The sequence below is a fragment of the Lynx canadensis genome, chromosome A2 (assembly GCF_007474595.2).
Source record: "Lynx canadensis isolate LIC74 chromosome A2, mLynCan4.pri.v2, whole genome shotgun sequence".
In the NCBI taxonomy this organism is placed as follows: Eukaryota; Metazoa; Chordata; class Mammalia; order Carnivora; family Felidae; genus Lynx; species Lynx canadensis.
This window is the reverse complement of record NC_044304.2, coordinates 13,406,852-13,429,318: the sequence shown is the minus strand read 5'-3', so window position 1 is coordinate 13,429,318 and position 22,467 is coordinate 13,406,852. Positions and strand designations below refer to the sequence as shown.

Sequence of the window (22,467 nt, the reverse complement as noted above, 5' to 3'; positions counted from 1 at the left end):
TGTTACTACCTCCCTCCAAGCCTCAGTTTCTCCACCTGGCAAAGGGTTAAGGGTCTGTAGTTTCTGGGCAGCGCCGAGTGGCTCCAGGCCTCATTGTCTCCATATGGGAAATGGGCAGAGGGGCACTGGAAGCCCTGTGTGAGACGCGGGCAGCCCCTCGGTAAACTCCGTGCCTCTGTGACCCTCTCACAAAGGGGGACGCTTCCCTTACTGACTTCCGCATTTCACTCTTCTCAGCCAAGTTATCAACCCCAGAAGCTGCTCTAATTAGGGACATTTAGGCAGAGAGAAGTGGCGTAAGATCCGGGTTCTGGGACCCACGGGGCCACCCCCAAAGGGAGGGAGCAGAGAGTCGCGTCCAGCTCAGTGCCTCAGTTTCCCCCATTGGTCCCGGTGGGGGCATCCAGGAGAGGTCCCGCGGCGAGGCGGGGCCAAGTGCGCCCTCTGCCCCCTCCCCGCCGGGCCCCGCCCCCGCGGCTGTCCAGAAAAGGTCCCGCGCAGCCCGCGCTGGGTGCAGCCTCCATGCGGTCTTGGCGATGCAGGGACCCCCCGCGCCCGCCCCGGCCCCCGGGCCCGGCTCTCCCCGGGGCTCCCCTCGCGGCTCCCCCGGGCTCTTCCGGAAGCTCCTGGTGAACCAGAGTATCCGCCTGCAGCGGCGCTTCACTGTGGCCCATCCGCTGTGGTGAGGCGAGAAGGAGGGCCTGGCGGGGGTCGCCAGAACCGCCAGGCTGGAGGTGGGAAGGGCAGAGTCAGGGACAGCTGGAGCCGGGTGGGGAATCCGGGTAGGGATGCTCTGCCCCTCCCTCTCTTTCTCGGGATCTCTCTCCCTCTGCCCGCTCTCGGTCTCTCGTACTTGGAGACTCTTTCTCCATTTCTGTCTCCCTCCACCCGCTGCCTGTCCACATGCCCTGGGGACCAGCGTCTGTCCCTTTCCAGATGTGCAGCCCCGAGCCGGACGGGCTGAGGCTCACGTCTCCTCCTGACCCTCGTCGGCCGGGGCAGGCGGGCTGAACGCCCTGGCGGTGAGGGGAGGAGGAAATGACTCCTCCCCTTGGTCTCGCTCCCCAGTCGGGTCCCGGAGCCAGCGACTAGATGGCCCCCGGGGAGGGTGGGGGGGGGTGCTCACACTAAGCCTTCGGTGTCTACAGATGAAGACCCGATTTGACGGGGCCTTCGAAACAGGGCGTTCGCAGCGTAAGCGGGCGAGTTGTGTGTCCCACGGTGAAAGCGGACCTGCCCTCGCTGAGCGCTGGCTCCGCGCAGCCCCACACGCGTCCTACAAAGACTCGACCCACTGTTCCGGGTTCGAACCCCGACCCCTTCAGGAAGCTGTGACCTCGTGGGGCTCGGGGGCGAGGCTGGGGCGGGAGGTGGGGCTTGTGGGCGCGGACCGCGTTTGGCGCCTTGCGCTGGATTCGTGCCGCGTTAGGACTCACTTGATAATTTGGCACCTGGCGGCTCAGGGACTGGAGGTCCCTTCACCAAGGTCACACGGCCAGCGACAGCTGGCAGGGTGGAGGGAGTCGTGACCGTGGTCCTTGATGGCTCCATTTCAGCCCCGGAGGGGTTGGAGGGGTGTCCCAGATCCCGGAGAGCGTCCCCAGGGCACCAGACGCCCGCGAAGAGGGGTCCCTGCGGAGGGGGAGAGGTCCTCCCCGGAGAGAGCTCAAAGGCGTTGAGGGAGAGCCACCAGTCCCAGAAGGTGAGACTAGCGGAGGGTGGGTTCCTCCGAGGCCCTCTTGCCTCAGTTTACCTAAGACGCGCGATTCTCATAGTCCAGGCGACCTCGCTCCGCGCCGCCCGCGTCATGGAATCGCGGTGTGACCCCGCCGCTCCGGGCTAAGTTTAGAGCAGAAAGAAAAACAGCTTTTCTCGCGGCGCGAAAATCCCGGCCCAGCCCTTAACCCTCTGCACCTATTACTTGGATGCGAATCCAGCACCCTGTTGCCTCTCCTGGCCTCAGTTTCCCTCTTGATCCATAGATTTGCTCTTCCAGAACATTTGAGGAGAGGCAAGGAAGGGGTAGAGGTGCACCACCCCCAGGACTCCCCCCTCCGAGGGCAGGACGCCGCCCTCCGAGGGCCGCTAGCCCTCCAGAGTGTTTCGCTGCCCGCCGCCAAGCCCCGGCCTGGGCAGGGCAGGGTTAAGAAGCCCCGCCCCTAAGGGTGACGTCACGAAGCGGGAGCTCGGAGGTCCCAGCAGCCTGGGGATTCTCAGGGAGGCGGCGAACTCGAAAAGGCCGAGAGCTGCCGACATAGCCGAAAATGCCCGAATTCACCCGAGTGAGGCCGGACGAAGCCGAATACGCCCGACTCGGGTCGAGGGCCACCCGGACTTGCTCGGAAACCTGGCGCTGCCGGATTTAGGCGAGCATGACCGAATGTAGCCGAACCTTCCCGAGCGCGGTCGGACGTATCCGAATCTTACCGAATTCACCCGACCGAACCTATCTGGACCAGGCCCAAACCTGTGTGATCAGACCAAACTCAGGCCAAACCTGGCTGTATTTGACTGACCCAGACCGAATCCGGCCGAACTGGACAGAATCCTGTCGAATCCCCCACCCATACCACGGTCTGAGCCGAATCCCCTGCTCAGAATCTTCAGGCTGGTGCTGATCCTGGCCGGTGGTCTGGGATGGGGTCCCTTCGCAGGGGACGAAGCGGACACCGGCCCTTAGCCAGGGGCCCCATGTTTGGGGCGGTCTCCGGTGTCTTCCAGTCTTCGCTTCTCCTGCCTATCCCCTTCTCAAAAGCCCATGACCCACACACAGACGGCCCCTCCTCTCCCTGGTTGCTAACTGCTCACTGTCCTAACTCCTCTCCCACACGTCTGTTTCCCCGGGCCCCTCCCACTTTTTCTCTGATCTCTAATCCCAAGGGGTAGGGGTGTAGATTCCCCTTACCCAGTCAGAGTGTGGCATGATGGAGACACAAGGGCTGACAGCTGGGAGGGGGTATTGGGGATTATCCGAAACAAGGGGCACCCGAGGGAGGGACGCTGGTGCTCCGGGCAGAGGGCACAGCCTGTGCAAAGGCCCGGAGGTGGAAAAGAACAGGCAGAGCGTTTGGACCTAAAACGAAGCAGGCGAGTGGGGAAACTGAGGACAAGGCCAAGTGAGCTGGGGGCGTGGTCGTGGAGATTGGGGCCGGGCCATAAGGAATGGGCTGGGGCCTGGGAGCTGGGGGTGGGGACAGGTGATGGGAGCATCTCCTAAGCTGGCTGGGGGAGCCTTGGAGCGTGTCAGATCTAGGCAGGACCCTGGTCTCCAGAAAGGAAAACCCAGGAAGTCATTTCCAGTCCCCGTGAACTTACCATAGGACCTCGACCTTAATTTACACAGTTGCCCCTCGTCAGGTCCTCTGTTGTAACTCCCTAAAAGCCTCCTCGGGGAAGGAGTATACCAAGCCCACGTTAGAGACCAAGTGGCTGATGTCCAGAGAAAGGCTGAAACCTACCCATGGTCACACAGTCACTTGGGGACAGATCCGAAACCCATGTCCCAGAGACCAGGTTGCTCCCAGTGGGAAAGGCTCCGGGGTACAGATGTGGAGACAGAGGAATGAGAGGCACGCGGTCCCTGAGTAGGGGTGTGCCTGTGGGGAGGTAGACAAGCCGGAGGCTATTCTGCCCAACCCACCGAGGCCCCCCGGGGAGGATGTGACAGCGGGTGTGGGCCACAGCCAGGCCTCCACGTGCCAGGACCCTCGGCACTGACCATGCCTAATCTGCCTTCAGCTTTGATCTGGAAAATGGACTGTCATGCGGGAGAAGCACCCTGGACCCTCAGGCCGGGCCTGGCCTTGGCCGGGTCACCCAGGCGCCTGCTCAGCACGGCCAGAGGCGAGAGTCCTTCCTGTACCGCTCCGACAGCGACTACGACCTCTCACCCAAGGCCATGTCTCGGAACTCCTCTGTGGCTAGTGATCTGTGAGTCCAAGACTGATGGGATGACACCTCCTTGTTCATCCCTCCTTCCTTAATGTCTCCATTCAGCAAACCTCCTTCAAGTGGTCACTTGAGCTGGGCTTTGACGTTTAAGCAGGTGTTTTCCAGACAGCTCCCTTATTCAGTCGAGCATGCTCAGAATGATACCCAGTAAGGCTCTGTGCTTGACTTTAGCCTGGAGTTCGGTGGCGATCCGGAGATGTTCAATGACAGCAACCGAACAAACACCTTGATTTGAGCTTCGTGGTAGCCACAATGAAAAGAAAAACACGGTGTATGGAAACCAATTTGACAATAAATTTCATATATTGAAAAAAAAATTAAAAAAAATAAAATTAAAAAAAAAAAAGAAAAACACGGTAATTTCCGCCTTGCCTCTCTTAAGACCTCTGCTGCCCATGGTTCACTAGTTGTGAGATGGGGCTTGGTCAGAGGAACTCTGGTGGCTTTCAGACTAGTCAGGTGAGGGGAGCATAGGGACCAAAGGTGGAGTCATGTGGGGAGGTCACACTCAGTAGAGGGCATAGTCTGGGTAAAAGCTGGAAGAAGGCGGTGGGTGTGGGGGGCCCGGGTGGCTCAGTCGGTTAAGCATCGGGACTTCAGCACAGGTCATGATTTCCCAGCAGTGAGTTCAGACCCCACATCAGGCTCGCTGTCAGCGCAGAGCCTGCTTTGGATCCTCTGTCCCCTTCTCTCTCTCTCTACCCCTCCAATGTTCCCTCTCTCTCTCCAAAATAAATAAACATTAAAAAAAAAAAAATATATATATATATATATATACATATATGTATAAAAAGCTGGAAGATGGGAACCAATGTGAGGGCTTCTCTTGGCCGCCCTTCCTGATGTCCCGTCTCCCCCCCCCCGCAGACACGGAGAAGACATGATCGTGACGCCTTTTGCCCAGGTGGGTGCCCACCATTTGCCCCTCCTCCCCTGGGCCAAGCGGGGAGAACCGACCCCCGCTTTCCAGCGCTGATCGCGCCCCTTCCGACAGGTCCTAGCAAGTCTGAGAACGGTTCGGAGCAACGTCGCAGCCCTAGCCCACCTGCAAGGCCGCGGGGCAGCCACGTACGCAGAAGGCGGGGAGGAGGCGGGGTCAGGCCGAGAAAGAGAGGGGGCCAACGAGGGCAGGCATCGGGGCGGGGCCTGCGGGAGGGAAGGGCAGGAGGGGGCGGGACGAGGCCTAGAGGGGCGGGGCCTGAAGACAGGTGGGCAAAGCTGCGGTGGGGCCTGACCCGAAATAAGGTGGCCAGCGACCTGAGGGACGGGGCGAGGCGGGGCAAGGGGTGGGTGGGGGCGGGGCCTGGAGGACTTGGGGGCGGGGCCCATGAGTGAGGGAGGCCATCTGTACCGCAGGCAGGCATCGGTCGAAAACCCCCTATTTGGCAGTCAGCCCCCTCCACTTACAGGTAATGTGCCTGCCCCTTCCCCTTCCTCCCACAGCTGGACGGCTGTGAACTTCCTCTCCATGGCGACCTACTCAGCCCATGAGTCCTTAGGGACTTGCTAACTGTAATCTCCAGAACACCTTTGGGGGTGGGGTCTGCCATACCCATATTACAGATGGGGAGGCTGAGGCCCAGGGAGGGGCAGAGACCTGCCCATCCGTGGTCACACAGCTACTTGGGGACATGTCTACCACTCAGATCCTGAGGTCCTGAGTGGCCTTATTGGGAAGGGCTCTGGGGTCCAGATGCAACAGAAGGTGGCATGAGGGATGCGGGGTCCCCAAGGCGGGGAGGGGGGAGGGTGAGGCAGGCCTCCTGACCAGCTCGGCCCCCAGAGGACACTGGGCAGAAGCTGGCTCTGGAGACACTGGACGAGCTGGACTGGTGTCTGGATCAGCTGGAGACACTGCAGACGCGGCACTCAGTGGGGGAGATGGCCTCCAACAAGGTGAGGAGGGCCAGATAGCCCAGATCGTTTGCCTCTGGCCACGGTGCCCCCATCATCACTGTCCTCACCTTCCCCTGCAGTTCAAGCGGATGCTGAACCGGGAATTAACTCACCTGTCTGAAACCAGCCGCTCTGGGAACCAGGTGTCCGAGTACATCTCCCAAACCTTCCTGGGTGAGCTGTGGTGGGTCACTGCTTGAGCAACACAATAGAGGTAGGAAGAACCAAGAAAAAGGAAAGACTTCTCTTACAGGCCTCCTGGGGAGACAGAGCTGGACATGGGCACTTCCAACCCCATGGGTCAGAGCTGTTCCAGAGAGAGGAACAGAAGGAACTGTTAGGTGGAGGGGCATATTAAAGCTAGGGTTTTGAAGCACGAGTAGAAGTTTTCCAAGGGAGACAGGGAGTGAACGAGACAGCTGGGTCTCCACCTTGGGAGATGGAAAGCACATTCGGCTTTTTGGGGGAAAATGCTGAGCCCTGGTTGCCGACGGGCAATATCAAACAGAAGAGGTCACTGAGATCAGCCATGAACGGAGAAGGGTAGCTACGGGCCCGATAGGGACTTTACTCCAAGCTCACTTTGATCCAGATGAAAAAGAAATGGGTTGATCCTGAGGTTTGGCAAGGTCCGTGACCTGAGGCGAGGCAGGATGACCCCAGCAGGTGAATCAGTTTCCCTGAGCCCCGCCCTGCTCCATCTACAGACCAGCAGACTGAGATGGAGTTGCCCAGGGTGACCCCCACGGAGACCCCAAGGCCCATGTCTCAGATCAGCGGCCTGCGTGGGCTCCCCCACAGTGCCGGCCTCTCTGCAGCCACCGTCCCACGCTTCGGGGTCCAGACTGACCAGGAGGGGCAGCTGGCCAAGGTGGGTCCCCAACTGGAATACCGAGACTTGCCGTTGAGTCCTGGCTCTGTGTGGATGCCCTACCTTGGGCCTCAGTTTGCCCACCTGTAGATTGGGCAGGTGGGGCTCAGCATAGGACCTGAGGCCCGGTGGGGGATGTCAAGGGTCCAGAGTCGGAGCAAGCTGGGCTGGAGTTAAGCTTCAGTTCTTCGCATTTTAGGAACTGGAAGATACCAACAAATGGGGGCTCGACGTGTTCAAGGTGGCAGAGCTAAGTGGGAACCGGCCCCTTACAACCATCATGTTCAACATCTTTCAGGTACCTCCCCGCCCTTGGCTTCCAACGCTACTGGGGCTTCTTTCCTTCACATCTTCCTACCCCAAGGCCTCGGGGGACACTCATTCTTCAAGTCCTCCCTGATCCCCCCCGAATGGCATAATGCGAGCTGCGTATTGAAGGACGAGTAGGAGTTCACTGGGTGGAAACGTGCATGGGCAACAAGCCTCAGCCCGGAGCCTGGCCCTGAAGAGACTCAGGGTTGGAGGGAAGGACTGGACGAAGAGAGCCCCAGGCCTGTGAGGTCAGGGATAGACCAGAGGGGCAGGACAGAGACCAAGGGAGTTCGGAGGGAGAGCAGGGAGGGCGTCCTGGAAGAGGGGGCATTTGAGGGACGGATAGGAGCTCAGAAGGCGAGAAGGCATAGGAACGGTGTATGCTGCTGCCCCAGAGGCCAAGGCCTTGACTGGAGGCCTGTGATGGACCAGGAACGAGACCTGCTCAAGACATTTCAGATCCCAGCAGACACACTCGTCACCTACCTTCTGACGTTGGAAAGTCACTACCATGCCGATGTGGCCTACCACAACAGCCTACACGCCGCCGACGTGGCTCAGTCCACGCACGTGCTGCTGGCCACACCTGCCCTTGAGGTACTACCCTAAGTCTAGAGGCAGCCAGGGTGGGTGCAGGGTGCAGGGAGCCCACCCCCTACTTCTCACGCCTCCTGCCTGCCCAGGCCGTTTTCACAGACCTGGAAGTCCTGGCTGCTATCTTCGCAAGCGCCATCCACGACGTGGACCACCCTGGGGTCTCCAACCAGTTTCTCGTTAACACCAGTGAGTCGGGGGTGGGGCCCCACCTGTCAATCACCTGACCCCAGACCCACCCATTCCTGCTCTGAGCCTAGTTTCCCCGTTTGTGAAATGGCTGGGACAGTCCTTCCCTTTGGTGCTCAGAGCAGTTCCAGGTACACAGTAGGTGCTCAATACGTGAGACAATAACAAACGTGGCAGAGCTGATCCGGGGCCACAAAGGTTTGAAAGTTCGGGGTCCTTTGAGACGTCGGAAAAACTCAGATAATTACTGGGTGCCTCTTGTATACATCCTTGGAGAGCCTGGGATGAGAGTGGAGCCTTCTTAACCACCCCAGAATCCAGTAAGACGGTGACTCAGTTGTTCATTCAACAGGCACTCAGTGCGCACTGCCTCCTGCCACGCCGACGCCTCAAGGGGTCCCCGGTCTCGAGGAGGGAGATCTGAACGCCGATGCCCCCGGACCTGCAGTCAGGGCAGGGCTAGGGGGAAAGACAGAATTCTAGAAGGCTTCGCGGAATGGAGGGCATCAGAGTTGGGGCCTTCGTGCGCGAGTAGGAGTTTGCCTACCAACTCCTTTGGGTGGAGGTGGTGGGTGGACAGGTCTTGAGGCTCTCTGCCTCCCCCACAGACTCAGAGCTTGCGCTCATGTACAACGATGCCTCCGTGCTGGAGAACCACCACCTGGCCGTGGGCTTCAAGCTGCTGCAGGCAGAGAACTGTGACATCTTCCAGAACCTCAGTGCCAAGCAGCGGCTGAGTCTGCGCAGGATGGTCATCGACATGGTGAGGACACGGCTATGAACGGGATGGGGGGTGATCTTGGCCTGGCTGGGGGTTCGGTTGGACCTGGACATGTCTCTGCTCTGAACCTGAGCTTCCTCCTCTGTAAAATGGGGCAGCGACCATCCAAGCCCTGGGTGAGGGTCACCAGACCCTTGGTTGGGGGAATGAAATCCTGGCAGAGTTTCATAAACTGAGTTTCTGGGGTTCCAGGTGCAACTTTGTTCTGAGCCATAAGTCTGTCCATTTGGTATTTTTCAGATCAAAAGACAACAGTAGGCTTTGGGGTCTTGTGTCTCATTCGTTAATTATTTTACTTATTATTATTATTATTATTATTTTAATTAAGTAGGCTCCACGCCCAACGTGGGGTTTGAACTCACGATCCTGAGATCAAGAGTCGCATGCTCTGCAGACTGAACCAGCCAAGCGCCCCTCTTTCATTAATTTAACAAGCGTTTATTGGACACCTCTTGTGTGCTTGCCCTGTGCCAATGACCAGTAGGAGACTCAATGGCCTGTGGAGGAGACTTTAGGAGACTCAATGGCCTGTGAGGGAGAGGGACCCACAGGCAGAGCCACGATGAGAGAACCCAGAGATAGACCCGTGATGGGGGGAGGCAGGGGAGTACTCAAGGTTGGGGAGGGCTTCCCCGGGAGGGAACACTGAAATTGGCAGGACTCGCAGGGTGTGGCGGCCATGAGGTAGGGAGGAGTGTTTCTAGCAGAGGGAACAGCTCAGAGGAAACCAAGAATGAAAAGTTTGGTGAGGTGGTCTTGACTTGGGGCCTTGGCCAATAGGTACCCCCGTTAGGAACATCATTTCGGGCAGGTGGGAGGTTTGGGGAGAACTTTTGAGATTTTTCTTTGATTCTCAGAGGAGCCCACGCACTGCGTGTGGATCACTCCTGGGCTGGCTGTGCTCGGGTCCAGTGAAACTGATTATTATTATTTTTTTCAGTTAAGTTGAAACAGCTGTGCTCTGAGCTGAACTTCCCTCCAAATGTCTGAAAACAGCCCTTCTGGCCGCACGGTGGCCACAGGGGGGTTGGGGAGCGCCAAAGGCAGGTCCTTGCTGGTTTCAGATCCACCTGTGGCTCCCGTGGCCCTCTGAATAAATCCCCCACTCCTCCCTGAGACTCATTGCTCCCCTCAGCTGCCATCGCAACTGCCTCCTCTGTGTTCCTCAGCTCACCCGGCACCAGGGCCTTTGCACAGGCTATGCCCTCTGCTGGGCTTCACCACTGCCCTCGGGCACGCCAGCCCCCGGTTTAATTTCTCTCCCTGTGCCCTGTCCCATGGGTGGGATGTACCCTCACGAACCCAGCAACCTTGGAGAAGGGACCGTTGACTCAGCTCCTCTGGTGAACTGGGTTTGCAGTGAATCTTGTGACATCCCCCCATTTCACAGATGAGGGTCCTGAGGCTCAGAGGGCTAAGGAACGGAGTGGGCGTGGGGTCTGGAAGGTGGGGTGGGCGCAGTCCTCATCCTCGTCATCTTGTCTGCTCCCAGGTGCTGGCCACGGACATGTCCAAACACATGAACCTCCTGGCCGACCTCAAGACCATGGTGGAGACCAAGAAGGTGACAAGCCTTGGAGTCCTGCTGTTGGACAACTATTCTGACCGCATCCAGGTGTGTGTCCAGATGGGCCCTGGAGCCTCGGTCTCCACGGCTCTCACCTAGCTTTGCTTACGAAGCACCAGCTGTGCAGCCAGCTTGAAGAAACGGAGGCACCCAGAGCCACACGCCGATGCCTTGGCCCTTCTTTCCCACCCGGGCCTCAGTTTCCCCACCCGTAAGATGGGGGTGTTCGTGGCGCCAGCCTCTTGCGGAGGCTACCAGGCCTGAGAGTGGCCCGGCCCGAGCCCTCCCGAGCCTTGGTCTCCCCAGGTCTTGCAGAACCTGGTACACTGTGCTGACCTCAGCAACCCCACCAAGCCGCTGGAGCTGTACCGCCGGTGGACCGACCGCATCATGGCCGAGTTCTTCCAGCAGGGCGACCGGGAGCGTGAATCAGGCCTGGATATCAGCCCCATGTGTGACAAGCACACCGCCTCGGTGGAGAAGTCCCAGGTGTGAGGGCCCCTGGGCTGAGCCACCAGCAGGCACCGGGGACAGGGGAGGGAAACGCTGGGTGAGCCGACCCCGGGAGTCCTGGCTTGACCACAGCTGGCCAGGGAGGGGAAGTGGCCTAAGGGTGAGGTCTGCCCTGGGCTCTGTGGAGTCAGTCCCGGGAGGCATTCCCTCTGGACTGCGGGGAGAGGGATCCGTTGCAGGGGGGGAGGGATCCGTACGGGAGGAGTTTGGAAATACCTGTTTGGGTGCCGTGGAGGCGGGGGGAACCTGGAGGGGCTCCCAGTCTGGGGGCCACATACATCCGGCCCTGAGGGGAGGTGACAGGGATGAGGTAGGGAGAAAGACTTAGGGGTTGAGGGAGACCAGAAGGGGCAGGAGCGGTTTCCCAGAGGAGGGGCTGTTTGAAGAGGGTTTTGAAGGATGAGTAGGAGTTGGGAGCTGGCATTCCAGACAGAGGGAACAAGCAGGGCAGAGGCCTGGAGGCCGGACCAGGTCTAGGTTCCACGGTGACTCACGCCACAGCTACCTTCCCCACCTCCCTGCCCTGTATCAACCCACAGGTGGGTTTCATTGATTACATTGCACACCCACTGTGGGAGACGTGGGCTGATCTCGTGCACCCAGACGCACAGGACCTGTTGGATACACTGGAGGACAACCGCGAGTGGTACCAGAGCAAGATCCCCCGCAGTCCTGTGGATCTCACCCGCCCCGAGCAGGGTGGCCCCGACAGGTTCCAGTTTGAGCTGACTCTGGAGGAGGCAGAAGAGGAGGAGGAGGAGGAGGAGGAGGGACCAACATTGGACACGGAGGTGTCGGAGTCACCTGACACTGAGCTGCTGGTCCTTGAGGCCGGCCCAGACCCTGGGGCCCTACCCCTGGACAACCGGAGGCCTGTGGGCAAGCCCTCCGTGGACCATGAGGCCAGTGTGATGGCTGAGCCCTTCGGGACCTAATGGCTCCTGATTGGGTGGGTGGGCCTTCCAGGAAGAGGTCCGAGGTGGCCCCTGCCTTGCCTCTGTCCCCCGTCCCCACCACCCCTACCACTGAGGGAGAAGACCAAGCTTTTAGTTCTAGGCAGGCCTCACGGTCAAAGCGAAGGCAGCTGGCTGGGGGCCAGTCTGAACCTGGATTTGCTGAGAGAGCTCTCCAAGGGGCTGGGCTGGAGGCAGCCTCTCCCAGCACCCTTGGGATCTCTCCCTCCTGGGCTTCCACCCCCCGGTGTGGAAAGAGGGTGTCTTGCCAGGCCCCTTGTCCACCTTCTCCAGCGGCCACTCTTGAGGGACATCCATCACTTGGTTCGTTCACCCTTTATCACATGTTTATTGGGCACCTGCTGTGTGCCGGGCCCGGGCCCGCTGCGTGCTTCTAGGGTAGCCCTGCACGAGGGGGTGGGGAGGCAGCCCCCAGGCGATGCACCCCCACCTCAGGCGCCTCGCCTTCATCTGCCAGGCAGTTCCACGCAAGAGACTGGAAACTCGAACGGGAGAATTTTCAGCACCAAAGCTTTGTCCCAGACCCGATTCTGGCTCAGGAGCTCCGGTCGGGACCAATACGGAGCCGGAAAGAGGGCTCTGTGCCGGGAACTCTGAAGACTGACTTAGCTTATGACCGCCTGTGCACTCGCTGGTTGTTGCTTTAAGTGGCTGTAGTTTCTGTCCTCGGGTCTGTGGGTTCTGTTCTCCCTAGCCCCGGGACCCCTGCGGCCCGCCTTTTCTCCCTCTTACAGAACAGCAACAAAGCACAGAATCCGCCCCCTCCCCCAACGGCAAATCTCTACACCTCCTGTTTCTGAGGATCCCCCAGACTCCCTGTAGGGGGAAGGGGGCCTCTGACCCTTTCTTTCCAGGCACAGCCCCTTCTGGGCCTCAGTTTCCCCTCCATGGCCTGATCCTAGTACTTGGGTAAACTTTGGTTGGAGGGTGGTGTCCGTGACCTCTCCGAAATATCTTAGAAACGTGGGGCACTGAACGTGTCTCCGGGGTTAAATAAACCTATCACCCAAAATGAATGCCGCGCCCATCTCAGGGATGGGGAAACGGGGTTGCAAAGAGGGCCGTCTGGCCTGCTGGGCCGCGCAGTTGGGAGCTGGACAGTAGCCAGCGGCGCCCCCTGGCGGACGGAGGCACGGAAGGGAGGCGGGGCGAATTCGGGGATTCTCCTCGCCTTACCCGCCGTTTCTCGGCTCCCCGCGACGTCGAGCTCATGCTGAAGGGGCCTGCTCTGTGCTCCAGAATCAGGTTCGATTCCCGCCTCCAGAAGCCTCAGTATCTCCCCGCCTGGCCCCTCGTCGCCTGCCTGAAGAATCATACATGACACAAGTCATCAAGCAGCCCCTGGCTTCAAGGACAGCTGGCTTCATTCCTAAATAATTCCCTTGATGATTCCATCCCACTGACATGATTCATCCTCATCACAAGTAATGATCAAATTCCACAGAGGGAGAATTAAAATTCATCTGGGTCACGAACTTGGTGCGTTTCCTTCCAGACTTTTGAAAGGCAGAGATTTAGGGGCGCCTGGGTGGCTCAGTGGGTTAAGTGTCCAACTTCGGCTCAGGTCATGATCTCACGGTTGGTGAGTTCGAGCCCCGCATCGGGCTCTGTGCTGACAGCTCGCAGCCTGGAGCCTGCTTCGGATTCTGTGTCTCCCTCTCTCTCTCTCTCTCTCTCTGCCCCTCTCCTGCTCGTTCTCTGTCTTTCAAAAATGAATACACATTAGAAAAAATTAAAAAAAATAAATAAAAGGCAGAGATTTAGGGGATTTGTATTTATAATTATGTCTCCCTCCCCCCCTTTACTTACAAGTAATATGCGTTTACTGTAGAGAATTTGGAAATAATGGAAACATAAAAAAAAGAGAATAAAATTCTGCTATAACCTTCCTGTAGATCATCTGCCTTCAGCCTCTCACCTTATTTCCCCATTTTTATTTTGTTTTTGTTTTTTTTTCTCTCCACCTATTCATAAGAACAAATGTTCCCCTTCAATTTGGGTCACAGGCATCTCTCTCCCTCCTACTGACCGCACTCCACCCATGCTGGCTTTCCATACCCCAAGTTATGGCCCCACCTCAGGGCCTTTGCACATACCGTGCCAAACCACCTGGATTGCTTCACCCCCACCCTCATTCTCACTGGTTGGGTCTCAGCTCAGCGTCTCCTCCCCTGCACGGTCCTTCCTGGCCCTCCATCCCAGGCTGGCACTCGTGGAAGTTCTCGAGGATTCTTGGATTCATGTCCACCATCGTCTCCACACCCTGATCCCCCTAGGCCTGGGCCAGGCCCACCACACCATCCTCAGTATCCCCTAGAGATGAATATGACAACTTCGAGTCTCTTAACCTCTCTGAGCTTGAGAAGAGTGTGTCCTGAGCCACGCACCGAGCTACCTGCTTGAGGTGCACATTAACTCTGTCTCTTCCTTCTCCCATTTCTCAGATGTAGAAACTGAGGCCTGCAGAGGGGGTGAGCGAAGTTGCTCACATGTTCAAGGTCCCCCACTTTCTCCCGCTTAGGGTCCTTACCAAGGGACACAGTTTCCGCCTCTGTGGCCTACTCTGTACCTGAAGAGGAAGGTTGGAGAAGGGCTTCAGGGCTCCTTGGAACTTTTGGCCCTTGTGACCTCCTAGGGTGACTCTCAGGGCCTCAGTTTGCCCTTTCTCTTAAGGAGACGTTGCCTGGGCCTCTCCTTGGAAAGGAGAGTTGGAAAGAGGCTGTCCCTTGAGCTTGTTTAGTGAACATTTGCTGTTCCCTCTTTCTGGAGGGAACAGCTCGTTCTTCACGTTCCTGCTCAAATGGCACTTCTTCAGAGAGGTTCCCTAGCCTCCGTGGCCAAAGTCAGCCTCTCTCCAATCATTCATTCATACATGTCCTACCATCACAGGGCACTTACTGTGTCCACAGGTCTAGGTGCCGGGGACACCAATCCCTGTCTCTCAGAACTCTCAGATGGCTGATGGATAAACAAGTCAAATAATTATTTCTGATGGGGATGTGTCAGGAGAAGGAGAAATATGGCAACGTGATAGGAAGGTGACCCGAAATGGGAGGTGGGTGTCCATCCGAGATCTGAAGGGGGTGAGAGAGCCAGGCTTGGAAGGAGGTGGGGGAACTGTGCTCCAGGCAGCGGGAACAGCGGATGCAAAGGCCCTGAGGTAGGATTGCACCTGGAACGAGAGGGAGTATCTGACCGGAGGAGAAAGATGAGACGGGAAGGTGGCTGGCGAGAGGCAGCTGGCTGGAGGGCCTGGGCTGTCGAGTGGAGTCTAGACTTTACTCGGAGTAGGGTGGGACTTGGGAGGATTTAAGGCCTCTGTGTCACCAGCTCTGGTCTCCCCTGCTGTCTAGCATTTCCCCCATTCAACCATCCCTAATTCTGGAGTGGAATGCTTTTCCTCAACAATAAATGCCTTGCATTATTTTTACTTTAAAATACAAACTCCCAGGGGCGCCTGGGTGGCGCAGTCGGTTAAGCGTCCGACTTCAGCCAGGTCACGATCTCGCGGTCCGTGAGTTCGAGCCCCGCGTCGGGCTCTGGGCTGATGGCTCAGAGCCTGGAGCCTGTTTCCGATTCCGTGTCTCCCTCTCTCTCTGCCCCTCCCCCGTTCATGCTCTGTCTCTCTCTGTCCCAAAAATAAATAAACGTTGAAAAAAAAAAAATACAAACTCCCAGGGCGCCTGGGTGGCTCAGTCGGTTAAGCGGCCGACTTCGGCTCAGGTCATGATCTCACAGGTCCGTGAGTTTGAGCCCCGCGTCGTTCTCTGTGCTGACAGCTTGGAGCCTGTTTCGGATTCTGTGTTTCCCTCTCTCTGTCCCTCCCCTGCTCACGCTCTGTCCCTCCCTCTCTCAAAAAGAAATAAACATGAAAAAATAAAAATAAATACAAATAAAATAAAATAAAATAAAACACAAATTCCTCTGTGCAGACGCTGGTACACAGTGTTGTGGGCTATTTCTGAGCGCCACCCACGTACAAAGCCCAGAGCAAGCGTTTGGGAGGTCAGGGAGCCAAGAAGCCTCACGCGTCCTTACCTCCGCCAGGGGTGTGGGCCGGTTCCTGTCCCAGCGCGCTTGGGGCCCCACTGACTGCCGGTCTGGGGGTGGGGGAGATTGGGGGTAAATTTATTTTTGTTTATTTTTTTATGCTTTTCTGAATTTCCCAACTCTCCGCAGTAGGTTCGTAATACTTTTATAGTGCGATTGGAGGAGAGGGACAAAAATGTTACCCTTAATAAAAATAAATGCCAGCGGAACGCGAGGGACGCCCCGAACTTCCAGGGGACGGGGGAGGGGGGGGCGGCTCCAGGCGCTAAGTTATTCTGGTCTTTAGGCGCCTCCGCAGCTGGCAAGCTTTTTATAAACAGGACGAAACCCACCCCCTGCCATCCCCTCCATCAGCGCCCGGGGAGGAATCAAAGAATCAGGATTCTCTTGGGGCCACGCTCCTCCTGCCGGGTCTGGGGACCGGAGTTGAGGGGCAGGGATCCAAAACGGGGGAAAGGGTCTTGTTCTCCTGCCCCCCCCCCCTCCAATTCTGACATTTCCCCCTCAAGATTTGGGAGGATAAATGAGCAGCTCAGCCCCCAAAGTCTCCAATCTCTTGAGTCTTCTTTCCCCAGATGGAGGGAGTGGGTCCCCTAAGTCAGTGGCCAGGCACGGGTAAAGCATCTTCCAGCCCCATCTTTATGGCTGGGTCTTTGAACCTCGCTCAGACCCTCCCTGTTTCCTGGTTTCTTGTTTTTTTTGTTTTTTTTTTTTTGTTTTTTAATGCAGGCTTTGGGCATTTAGGAGGTAGGCCGTTTCTCTGCCCCACTTCAGCACGGTCTTCGAATTTTCCCCGGAAAGTGGGGCGCAGGGAGAGGAGGGGTTCCTGTAGTGTCAGCCCCTTCCTTCTTTTCTAGGAAGTGGTTCTCTTGATCCCTATTTCTTCTTTCTTCTTTTTCATCTCAGAAACGGGATCGGGCATCTACCAGCCCGGTCCTCTTTGGGGATCTTACACCTCGGAAATTGGTCTCTCTTGACCCCTATCTCCGCTTTTTCTTCATTTGTACTTATTTTGAACCCCATAAATAGGGGACATGGAGCATCTCTCGGATGTCTGCTCTTTTCTGAAATTGGGAATAGAGTGTTTTTAACAAGAGGTCGCGGTCCGCTGAAGTCTCAGGCCAAAGGCGGGGGGGGGGGGGGGGGGGGGGGGGGGAACGGGAACGCCCCCTGAAGACCCAGGCTTAGCAAAGGAAGACCTCAACCTCTCATCCCTGCAACCATATGGGAACCATTATTGGACAAGAGCAGAAAGGTGATTATCTCTGATCGGCTATTCAGTCCGTCGCTCCGGAGCTTGAGCCAGTGACAGGACGCCACTCGCCCCCGCCTCCATGACGCAAGCAGGGGGCGGGGCAGGTAGGCACCGCCCCCGCGCTCTACTGGCTGAGCACACTGGTCCCCGCCCCGTTCGTGGGTTAATCTGCGTGGGAGCCCCGCCCCCTGGCTCTGTGTGCGTCAGTGGGCTACTTCTCCAAGCGCGGCTCCGCCCCAGGATGGCGTCACGGCTACATCTGCATATGAGGCCCCGCCTCACTCTTTGCAGGACGTCACCGCGGACTGCAGGGGCCTGAGCCGCTGCTGCCGCCGCCGCTGCCCCTGTCGCGCCGCAGCCCCATATCAACTCACGGGGGCCCTGTCACCACAGCTGCCGAAAAGTCGCCATCGCTAGGGTCACCACCGCATCGGTGCAGGGCAAGGTGAGTTCCCGGGCGGCCTGGTTCGCCGCCTCAGCGAACACCTACATAACCTTCATTTGACTGATGGGCTTGCAGGGTAGGGGACGAGGTTGGCTAGGGTCAAATGGGAAGAAGGGTGCGGCGATCACAGCCCTTGTAAGGGTAGGGCCCTGGTTCCCCCTACCTGCCGGAATCTCACCCCCACCCCCCACCCTTGGCCTCTGCGGCGGAGGGGGAGGGGAGGCGAGTGCCTTGCGGGAAGCTTTGCGCGCGGGAGGTTCTGTGCGTGCGCGTGCGCGTGGTGTGAACACACGTGTGCGCGCCCGCCTGTGCCGGCGGGTTTGTGTGCATACCCTTTTGCTTATGTACCAGGGTGTGCTCGTGTGACCCTGTGGGTGTCCCGACTCCCGTGAGTGCGTGCTGCACGCGTGTGGAAGGAGACGCATGGACTGTGATGTACGTGCACGCCGTGTCCATACGTGCACTGGAATGCGTGCCCGCGTGGGTGACGTGTACACGCCTGCATGGGTGGAGGGCGTCCTGCGCACGGGTGGGCTTGTCACATTTGTATATGCGTGTTGGTGTGCAGACAAGTGTCTGCGTCTCTTTCCTGTGCGTCGAGTGTATTCGACTCTCATGTGCACACGCGTGTACGGCTGTGTTCCCTGCTGCGTGCACGTGAACGTGTGCACGCCCCGTGTCTGTCACATGACCAGCTGCTTTAGCCCGATCTCTCCTATCTTGGGAGTCTAGGGGAAGGGGGTGCTGCGACTCGCATCCCCGCGGGATCGTACACGCGTGTGCACGTGCGCCCAGCAGCTCCGTTCTGAGGAACATGAATGATTGATGGGGGGCGGGGCCGGCTGCAGTCACCCCTACCCACCTAGCCTTAGGGTTTAGGATTACAGTCGGACCTGGGACCTGGGCCGAGGGCGTGCTGGAGGGGCTTGCTGGGGTGTCCCTACCCCCACCTCTCTGAGCTCCTCCTCTGACACTTCCGGCCTTTCAAGGTCACCGCCGTCCTTTGCCACGGCCCCACCATTAGCACTGGGGCTTCTAATGAGATAAGGGTAATCTCAAAACACTAGTCCCCCTCAAGAGCTCTCGAGTTCTCTGCACCCTGTGCCTGGGGCTTAGGCAGTTGGTGGTGGAAGAGGACTCCTCAACCTCACCTACACCCCACACACCCAGATGGCGTCCGCCACAGACTCACGCTATGGGCAGAAGGAGTCCTCGGACCAGAACTTCGACTACATGTTCAAGATCCTCATCATTGGCAACAGCAGCGTGGGCAAGACGTCTTTCCTATTCCGCTATGCAGACGATTCCTTCACGCCTGCTTTTGTCAGCACTGTGGGCATAGACTTCAAGGTCAAGACCATCTACCGCAACGACAAGAGGATCAAGCTGCAGATCTGGGTGGGTCCAGCTGGGGAGCTCCTGTCTCTCACTTTCCCTTCCCAGAAAAGCAGCCCCAGCATTGTCTGTTCCCTGTCTGGATTCATTCATTCACACACTGGGCATTTATCAGGTGCCTCCTGTGTATCCGGGGGCCAGAGGCCCAGAAATAGAGTGCTGTTGTTCTCGCATGGGTGCCTAATCACTGCTCTCTGGGTGTGGGGAAGGAGCAAATGCTGGGTCCTTTCCTATGCCTTGCTATTGTCAAGAGCATCACTTGGCTTGGTGCCTCAGTTTCCCCATCTTTAAGCTCTTTCATAGGAGTCTGTATTCGGTTTCAGCTGGATCTTGGCCCCCCAACCTCGTTCCCTGGGACAGGAGCAGGCACCTTCCCCGGGGTCTACTGGTCACCTCCCCTAACCCCATAGAGGCCTGAGGGAACCTGTTAAATCCCAAGTCAGAGCCTTCCCTTCTCTGCTTCTTGCTCTCCCATGGCCCCGACCTCACTCAGGGTAAAACCCATACCTGTCCCCTGGCTTAGGAGTACCCCCCTCTCCCCCGGTCTGGGAGCCCCTGCCTGGTCGGTCTCCTTCCACCTCCGCCTCCTTACCGTTCCTCAGATGTTCCAGGCACAGACCCACTTCAGGGCCGTTGCCTGGGCTGTGCCTTTTGCCTGGATTGTCTCTCCCTTAATCCCCACATGGGTCCCTCCTCCTTTCCTTCAGCTTTTAAAACCATACCCTCGCCTGCACTGCCTGTCCTTCCTTGTCCAACTTTATCTTTCTCCTTGGTCTTTATCACCCTCCAACATAGGATACGTTTTCTTCATTTTTATGTGTTTATCGTCTGTTTCCTATCCCAGGTTGTCAGTTTCACAAGGCAGTGATTTTTGTCCATTTTGTTAACGGCTGTGCCCCGCATAGGGTGTGGCACAGGTCACTGCCCAGGTATGTTGAAGGAGTGATGGACTGATTCTGTAGGTGCCTGCCTCTGGAGGATGATGGAGCACGATGTACGTGGCCAGTCTGCTTTCCCTGAGCCACCTCTGGTCCCCAGGGGGGCTGGGCTGGACAACCTCAGGGCTTATTTCCATTCTGAGGAGCTTATGCGTGGGTCCTCTCTGACCCCTGTCTTTTCTTCCCCAGGACACAGCAGGGCAAGAGCGATACCGGACCATCACCACGGCCTACTACCGGGGTGCCATGGGCTTTATCCTCATGTATGACATTACCAATGAGGAGTCCTTCAACGCCGTGCAGGACTGGTGAGCACACCCCATCCCCTCGCAGACTGTCTTCAGAACTGGGTTTGATGCGAAGCCCCAGCTGCCCTGGCAGAAATGTAAATACAATACTAGATTCTCAGACCTGCCGTCAGTCTGTGATCATTAAAGCTTGGTAGCATTGGCTCGAACTAAGGGGAAAAAAAAGGGTTTTATTTCAGATGGAAGAATGAAATATGAAATATGTAGAGAGAAAAAGTCAGGGCGGGGGCAGAGAATAGGACAGTTCTCATAGGTGAAAGGATATAAATAAACGTTTACATTCCTGCCCAAAGTAATGCTAAATTTTAAGGAAATTTCTGAGTTTGCAGAGGAGGGAGAAATTCTCTCTGGGGGACAGGGATCTGGGAAGGAGGGCTGCTTGAAAGGGGTTTCAAAGGTCTGGGAGCCTCAGAAGCGTGTTCCTGGCAGGACACAGGCTGGAAGGAGAGACCAAGTCTGCCAAGTTCAAGGAATAATCAGGAGGTGGGGGACTAGAGTGGGGTGAGGGAGGGCGGAGACAAAAGGACGCTGGAGGCAGGATCCTCCCAGCCCTGACCCCACCTGTCACCGCCTCCTCCAGGTCGACCCAGATCAAGACCTACTCATGGGACAATGCCCAGGTGCTGCTGGTGGGGAACAAGTGTGACATGGAAGATGAACGGGTGGTGTCGTCGGAACGTGGCCGGCAGTTGGCTGACCACCTTGGTGAGTGCCTCGTGGGGCCGCACACCTCCAGGCTAGGAAAGCGACAGCGAGGCCCTGAAAGGGAGGGGACGCGTCCAAGATCTCACGGCAGAGCCAGGACAGGGCCTGGATTTGAATGCAGACAATTCACGCTTTCTGCAAATGGCCCTGATCCAGGAGCCGTGAGATGGACCTTGATGGATGAGTTCACCAGGCAGGGAGTTACTGATTCATTCGGATCCCCTCGCTGCCCGGCCTCCTGTCGGGTTGCTGGGCCTGAAGGACCTCATTTTACGGGGGGCTGGGCTGGGGGAGTGCCTGGGGAGGGGGGCAAGCTCTGCCTGGAGTAGGGAAGACCTGGAGGAAGGCACTGGATCTGGTGCTTGAGCAAAGGCTGCTCTCTCGGGCAGAGGGAACAACTTAGGCAAAGGCCACAGGTGGGGGAGATCGTGGGTGTTTTGGCGAGTCATTTCACACGGCGGGGCCACGGGGGCCACTTGGAGGAAACGTGGCCGATCATGCAGGGTCCGAACCACACGGATCCTCCGGAGAGGCCGCAGGGGACCAGAGGGTACGTAAGCGGGGGAGGGCACGGGTGGATGGGAATGTCAGATGCTGCCAGGGTCAGTGCACAGGCTGGGTCGGCCGGCAGGAGCAAAGAAGTAGGTCTTGCCAGGGGCCTGGAGACCAGAAGGGACAGTCCGAGGGTGCGGGAAGGAATATGAACAACAGGGCCCACCCGGCCTAGTGTTGCTTCCCTAGAGGGCTTGTTGGTGCCTTTGACAGGTGGTCGGCACTGGGGATCTCCAGATGTTCCCTGCCCTCAGAGAAGGGGCTCTGGGAGGCAGAAGACCAGGGTCCTCACCCCTCCCTTCCCAAACCACAGGCTTTGAGTTCTTTGAGGCAAGCGCCAAGGACAACATTAATGTCAAGCAGACCTTTGAGCGCCTGGTGGACGTCATCTGTGAGAAGATGTCCGAGTCATTGGACACGGCCGACCCTGCAGTCACGGGTGCCAAGCAGGGCCCACAGCTCACGGACCAGCAGGCGCCTCCGCACCAGGACTGCGCCTGCTGAGAGCTGCCCTGCCCCCACCCCCGCCCTCCCCACCCCCCCCCCGGGCCTGATCCAGCCCCCACTTGGCCGAGGGCGCGAGACCTCTGCCCCCACTTGGCCCCTCACCCTTATTTATTATTGTAGTTATTTATTTATTTATTGGAGATGTCCCCCAGGGGCACGGGCTCCCTGCCCATCCCACGTCCCACCCTGTACATACAGCCCTGTCCCCACTCTGCCGTGGCGTGTCGTGGCCCTGTGAACTCACCGCTTCCCCTCCTCTCAAGACCCCACCTTTTTTAAAATTCACCCCCCATCGAGAGTTACTGGTTTTGAAGAGGGGGCCCGATGACACCCCAGGGCAGGCTCATTGGGTGATGGGAGGTAGTCTGGTTGGCCAGCCTCTTGGCTGTGACTCGCTGGGCCAAGGCCACTCTGGGGGGGGGGGGGTCTCAGCATGGACCATGGGGTGGATCAGAGCCAGGCAGTGACCCACCTGGCTCCTCACCCCCAAAGTTTTACCCTTTTTTAGAGGTGAGGGCTGCTGTGGGTACTCGCCACCCTGGGACCCCCCCGAAACACCAGACCTGCTCGGACGTCATGAGTGTCAAACGTGCCCCTCGGATCCCCAGGAGATGTCATGACCACACTACACACACCCAATAAAGTGAATGGATGACGCCATGTC

General features: G+C 57.9%; 2 protein-coding genes across 2 annotated transcripts; both read left to right on the top strand.

Moving 5' to 3' along the window:
* Positions 1 to 521: 521 nt before the first annotated feature.
* PDE4C (phosphodiesterase 4C) lies at positions 522 to 13,123 on the top strand. The gene is made up of 15 exons (XM_032591650.1): positions 522 to 682; positions 3,739 to 3,930; positions 4,819 to 4,855; positions 4,946 to 5,046; positions 5,308 to 5,360; positions 5,735 to 5,847; positions 5,928 to 6,021; positions 6,555 to 6,718; positions 6,918 to 7,016; positions 7,463 to 7,627; positions 7,714 to 7,813; positions 8,422 to 8,576; positions 10,087 to 10,209; positions 10,468 to 10,650; positions 11,214 to 13,123. The coding sequence occupies exons 1-15, from the start codon at positions 537 to 539 to the stop codon at positions 11,607 to 11,609; spliced, it is 2,121 nt and encodes a 706-aa protein (XP_032447541.1). The 5' UTR covers positions 522 to 536; the 3' UTR covers positions 11,610 to 13,123.
* A 4,132-nt stretch (positions 13,124 to 17,255) lies between these two features.
* Positions 17,256 to 22,463, top strand: RAB3A (RAB3A, member RAS oncogene family). Its single transcript, XM_030304551.1, has 5 exons — positions 17,256 to 17,398; positions 18,569 to 18,796; positions 19,921 to 20,039; positions 20,620 to 20,744; positions 21,610 to 22,463. The coding sequence occupies exons 2-5, from the start codon at positions 18,569 to 18,571 to the stop codon at positions 21,798 to 21,800; spliced, it is 663 nt and encodes a 220-aa protein (XP_030160411.1). The 5' UTR covers positions 17,256 to 17,398; the 3' UTR covers positions 21,801 to 22,463.
* Positions 22,464 to 22,467: the final 4 nt, after the last annotated feature.